General features: G+C 41.5%; 1 protein-coding gene across 2 annotated transcripts in view; it reads left to right on the top strand.

Moving 5' to 3' along the window:
* The first annotated feature begins 3,553 nt into the window (after window positions 1–3,553).
* The window catches only part of gpc6a (glypican 6a), a 140,715-nt gene continuing 138,268 nt past the window's right edge, over window positions 3,554–6,000 (top strand). For both annotated transcript variants that reach the window (XM_020635908.3, XM_020635907.3), the window contains exon 1: window positions 3,554–4,203. In XM_020635908.3, coding sequence (XP_020491564.1) covers window positions 4,041–4,203 — 163 coding nt within the window. In that variant the 5' untranslated portion in view covers window positions 3,554–4,040. The remainder of the gene's footprint in view (window positions 4,204–6,000) is intronic.

Raw genomic sequence — 6,000 nt, 5'->3', positions numbered from 1 at the left:
GGGTCCCTTGAAAGGCGCCATATAAATTAAGTCCATTAGTATTATTATTATAAAGCAGTGCTACATGTAAGCAGGAGATGACCACATGTACGCTGACAGTGAAGGCAGACATGTAAGGGTTAATCACAGCCCCCCCCCCCCCCCCCCCCGCCCAACAGTTACTCAGATGGCAATAACAGAGTATGAAAAAACATCATTAACAACACGCTTCTCTCCAACCTCCACAGAGCTGTGACAGAGCTGTGTGGAGAAGCTGATTAAACCCAGCAGGAATAACATATGCCATCATCGTCAAACATGATTTCTTACATCGTAGTCAGAAGAATTCTATCAATTCATAAATAAAACAGGCAACACAATAAAAAATAATATTTTGGCCTGGAAATTGGTTCCTTAATAGCACAAGCTCTCTCGCTTGTTTCCAGATAACTCTTTTATGAGTCTTGGTCAGTCCAACAGCGAAAAAATGGGTGAACAATTTGAAAATGATGTATCAGAGGAATAAAATCTTACATTGTTTCTCTAAAAATCTGCTTATTGTTGGCTTAACTGATAACAGCACAGACAGAACGCACATGATGCCCTCTGTTAAAACTATACTTCATGATGTTGATATGGTGGCAGTGCTGATAGCCTAGCGGTTATGTCGTGTGCCCCATGTACAGAGGCTTAAGTCCTTTTTGCAGCGGCTTTGGGTTCGAATCCGACTTGGCCCTCTGTTGCATGTCGTGCCCCACTCTCTCCATATCAACATTTCCTGTCTCCCTCTGGCTGTCCTATCTAATAAAGGCAAAAAGGTATGTTGACAGGGTGAAGTAGATCAAAACCTTTGATCATCTTCTCATCTCCTTACAGTTTCAACCTGATATTCTGGCCATACAGGCTGACAGGTTTACAGGTGAGGTGACACTACAGTAAGGGTTAATTTCCTTGAGATCAGACACACAGAGTGAACAGTGTTCACACAGTGACAGTTAGGATGGCTTTAATGCAGGCAGTCCACATCAGCCGTCAAAACAAGTGTAAAGATGAAACGCCTGCTTCATGTATTAGTGATAAAGCATAAAAGCAGCCTGAACATCAGCTTTGAATGGGATTTACTTTGGAAACAACATTTCCTAATACAATTTGAATAGATGAACTATAATGCTCAAGTTTTCAAGTGTAATTTTCTATGAAACTTCGCTTCCCCCATAATGACTTTTGTTGTCATTGACATTGAGTCAATCACGCCACTTTAAGCAACAGCTGTGGACCCTGCACATTGTCATTAATTACCCGCGCTGGGTAATTACAACCGACATGTGGAGATTCAAAGCAAGATAACATATGATTACCTGTAAGAGGAGGTCCACTTCCTCCCTCTTTCAAGAGTTTTCAGCATCGCAGACAGACAGACTGAGGGGTTTTTAAAACTCTGCGGCTCGACTGAATAGCCCCGCGGTGTGAAGATACAGTTATATTACACCTCTGCCCTGTCCGTATTTGCTTTAGTGGAAGTCTATACCATATAACCAACAATTCATGCTTGGCTGTACAGTTTCTAGCTTACTCTGAAAGACTCAGGTCAGAGTTCAGCGTTGTGCAACTTTACCCTGCAGACGTCCAACCGTTATTTAAACCAAAAGAGCATCGAACTACCAGACTCTGAAACATCATCGGCAAGGTTTACTTCTTATTATCTGGGGCTGATTCTGGGTTGTTTTGTTGTATTAACATCTTAACATTGACTGTGCTGAGTTAGCAATGTGATGTATTTTTTATAAATGTCATTGTTGAGCACTTGGCTCAGTTAAACTGCACGCTAAGAACAAAAGACTTGGTAACAGTGTGGAGAAAGGGAACTAAAGAGAGCTGAACTTGCCTTGAATAAAACACTTGCTTCTGGTTTTGAATCTTTAACTTTTGACTATAATAATAGTCCAAAACTGTTGGACCTAACTCCGACTAAAGTATTTATTGCAGCATACATTTTTTAGTTAAAGGGAAGAGAAATAGTGTTGTAGTGAGATACTGTGATGGTCTGGTGGCCCAGAGGTTTAACCATGCAGAATCAAAACATCCAGGGTTGGAGCTCAGACAGGCAACTACGTGCGTGTCTCCTTTTTTATTTCTCTCCATCTCTTCTTGAATGCGTCAGATTATCAAACAACTAGGCTTGAGATAGAACTTTTTCTAAGGGGCTGTCCTGTCTTTATACGTGTCTGAGGTACTCATCAAACATTTTGACAACAGCATCATTCTCGTTGAAAAACAACCAAATGAGAATCTTGTGTTGCTCATCAAAATTCCATATTGTGACAGCACCTGGAGGAATTATGACCTCATCATTTTCAAACATTTCCCACTCATGCTTAAATGCAGTCCAGCACCGGCAGCAAAGCTTGCCTGATTTTCCCTTTAAATTTCACAGCGCTGAATTATGGCTAATTGCACTTTTATTCTGCAGTTTAAAGTTGGTTTTAATAAGCCAGCTGCAGCTCCCAAACCCACAAAAGCTTTGTAGTGAAACTCAGCAGCAGTCATGTGAGGCATGAACTGAGGTACAACTGTCAAGTCAAGAAACAGTCAAAAATGCAGTCCAGCACCAGCAGCAAAACTTGCCTGATTTTCCCTTTAAATTTCACAGTGCTGAATTATGGCTAATTGCACTTTTATTCTACAGTTTAAAGTTGATTTTAACAAGCCAGCTGCAGCTCCCAAACCCACAAAAGCTCACCGTGGGAGTGTTTGTACAAGTTATTAGGAGACGCCGTCTACTTTTATACTCTCTAGAGAAAATCTTTCACATTGTAACGAGATGCTTTTCTTGTTAGATTCCCTTCATTATAACAAGACAGCCTCTCTTTCTTCTCCGTCCAACAAAGCTGTCTCATTGTTTAAGAAAAAAAAAAGGCGCATGTTTTAATAATGTCACAGTTTGATGTTACAGTGTGATAAGTTAGTTCTGTGCTGCCAAAGGTGATGCATTATTTGTGGCTGGAGAAGTTAAATAAGGTAGAATCAGCCTCATAAATATCAGAACCATAAACAGCTCTGCTCCATTGTGGGCTTTTTTAGCACAAGAACATTTTGAAAGGCTGCGTCATTTAGGTAACAAAAGGCATAACGAGGCTATTAGAAGGAAGGTACTTTCGCAGATCTGAAGCTAACAGTCGGGGATCTGACCTAGAAATTATGAAATTAGGAACAAAATTATTCTAAATAGTTAAAAGTAGGGCATAATTGACGGATCTAGTGGCACAAATAATGTTTGATTCGAGGGCGACTTTCCGTTTTAAATTATTCATGCGTGTGCCAAAAAAGCCTCATATGTTCTGGGCCAGTCAGATAGCCTTTACTATATTATACTTCCGTAGTTTATGATCATACAAAGACACTGGAGCTCTGTGAGAATGGGTTAAATAAAAGACAATAATCTGTTTGGCGGTGTACTGTAGGTCTATTCCGCCTACACCACCTCCGGATCCCCGCGCCTCCTCCATCCAACATGTGTCCACACACTCGTGCTGCGGTGCGCATTACTAAAGGAGGATGCATAAAGGCGGAGGACAGTGCGCGCCCCTGGATGCGAGCAGCTCAAGTCGCAGCCTCTCCACTCCACGTTTGGCCCTGCCCTCGTGCGCTCTGCTCGTTGAGCAGCGTGTGTCTCGGCTGCATTTGCCTTTCCTCACACTGACGCGAACACACACGGACTGCTGCTGCTGGTGTATGTATGCATGTGTGTGAGTGTGTGTGTACGGGAGAAGTTATTGTCAGAAGAGCACCAGGTAGCAACAATCGGATTTCTCCAGGAAGGCTGCACGCGGGATCGTTTTTCCGAGGGGACGATACGAAGCTTTACGCAATGAGGTGGACGTACCAGAATTTAAAGTGAGGAGAGGTTTCTTTTTTTTTTTTTTCATTCTTTTTTTCTTTTCATGAACATCTAACATCGTGCGCACTCCTTTCTATCAGCCCTTTTGGATTTGTGTTTTTATTTTATTTTTTTTATCCCCCCGGAGTAATTTCCTCGTGCAACATCACCGAGGATTTCACTGATGTGTGCGATGTGGAGACTGCAGGTCGCCTTATGTACTCTGTCGGTGCTGCTGTCCCTGTCATCTGCTGGAGAAAGCAAAGCGCGGAGCTGTAGCGAGGTTAGGCAAGCTTATAACGTTAAAGGATTCAGCCTCGTCAATGTGCCTCATCAGGAAATATCAGGTAGGAGTAACTGTTTTTGAACCCCTTTCACCACGTGTCATGTCCCGTTTACCCTCTCGATATAAACAATTCAATGAGGAGCATCACACACAAGCTGAATGAACTATGTCAACAGCATTACTAACATCCCATCATCCCGGTATCGGAAGATCCGGATACAGTCGAGCTCAGCTAGGAATGGTCACAAGGAGTCTACTTTTAAAACAAGCCAAGAAAACCCACATAGTGTATATTTTTCTCAATGACATCTCCGTGCAGCTCTTCTGCGTGGGTGTTTACTTTCACTATTAGGATAAGTCATTTCAGTAAAGTGGAACTGCATTTGATATTTGCCTAATAAAGGTCAGCATGATCCAGTCCATTTCCCCTAATGAAGGATCACATCAAGCTGCCTGTCATTCATGATCACTCTAGAATACATCCAGTTATCCAGTATCCACCTGTAAGCAGACTTTTAGCTCTTTAAATGTCAGTATAAATCCCCATCCACTGTAAGATTTTGTCAATCAATGTTGTACATTTTAGATTTTAGATTTTAAAAGCCAAATTGATGTCAGTGAAAGCAAAAAAAACTACTCACACTCAACCCACCTGTTACTTGTCACCTGTTTTAGCCCTTTGCAGCTGAACACACATGTTAGAAAAATCAATACATAACCCTTTTAACACCACATCTAACAGCCCAGGAATCATAAAAGGAGACCTCAGAATACACTTTACCTGCACTGACCCTCCTCTGAAATAATTAATAATAGACCGCCTCTTTAATAGAAACGGTAAAAGTCTTACTTGAGTCAATTTGAACCAGAACATGTGTTGAGAAAGTGGCTTGCATACCTGTTGCTGGCATTCAACAGCAGATCATGGAGTTGGTGTGTTGTATATGGCTAAATAGTGTAAAATGTTTACCAGCAGGGGGCTGTATGCACTCAGCACCGATACTCCTCTTGCTGTTGGTGTCTGTTTTTTCGATATTCCTCAAGGCTACAGCTTAGGTTTTAATTCATGCTCTTTGGTAGAGCAGAGATATGGGGTTTTATTATCTCCTGTGTGGTGGTAATCACATTTATGGTCAGAGCAGGGAAGCAGATTAGTCAGTAAACATAGTGTGCTCCATGAGATGGAAGAGGGGAAGCAGAGAGGCCTGAAGTTAATCCCTCCATTGCCTCTTACAGACCAAATAGAGATACTGGATTGGTAATTGGCAGTGTCAGGCAGTAATGATCATAGAGCCGACTTATTCGCTTTAAACAGGGTTTGAGCCGGATGAGAATTTGATAGTTTAGTTACTGACTGAACACGTCTTAGTGAAGTCTGTCACTGATCATTTCATTTTGAGTACTAAAACCAGATGTGTCCACGGTTAAAACTCTATATTTGGTAAATTTGAAAGATCCTATATCTGAGGTGAAGAACTTCTTCTAGGAGAGTCTGCACAAAGAGCTGCTTGAAAATATGTAAAAGCAAAAAAAACAAAAACTTTGATGCCAAACTTAGCCTGCTCTGACATCAAAATATACTCAGTTCACCAACAACTCCAAAGAAGATATTTCCAGCAGACTTCTTTAATAAAACGGAAATACACTGTGGTTAGAATAATGAATGTGCCGACTCTATTTTTCCCCCCCTCCCCTCTAAGCACTTACATGATACTCTTTTAAAGGCTGAAACACATGCTGCCACTCTTGTACTTTTATTTCACTGTTGTTGATATGACAGAGCACAGAACACTAGACAGACACGGTGTCTTCTGATGTTTTCCCGTCCTCTCATTTTTTTCATCAAGTGTTGTTCTGA

The sequence above is a fragment of the Labrus bergylta genome, chromosome 3 (genome assembly GCF_963930695.1).
Source record: "Labrus bergylta chromosome 3, fLabBer1.1, whole genome shotgun sequence".
Classification (NCBI taxonomy): domain Eukaryota; kingdom Metazoa; phylum Chordata; class Actinopteri; order Labriformes; family Labridae; genus Labrus; species Labrus bergylta.
The sequence above is the reverse complement of the archived record's forward strand: the minus strand, read 5'-3'. Positions and strand labels throughout refer to the sequence as shown.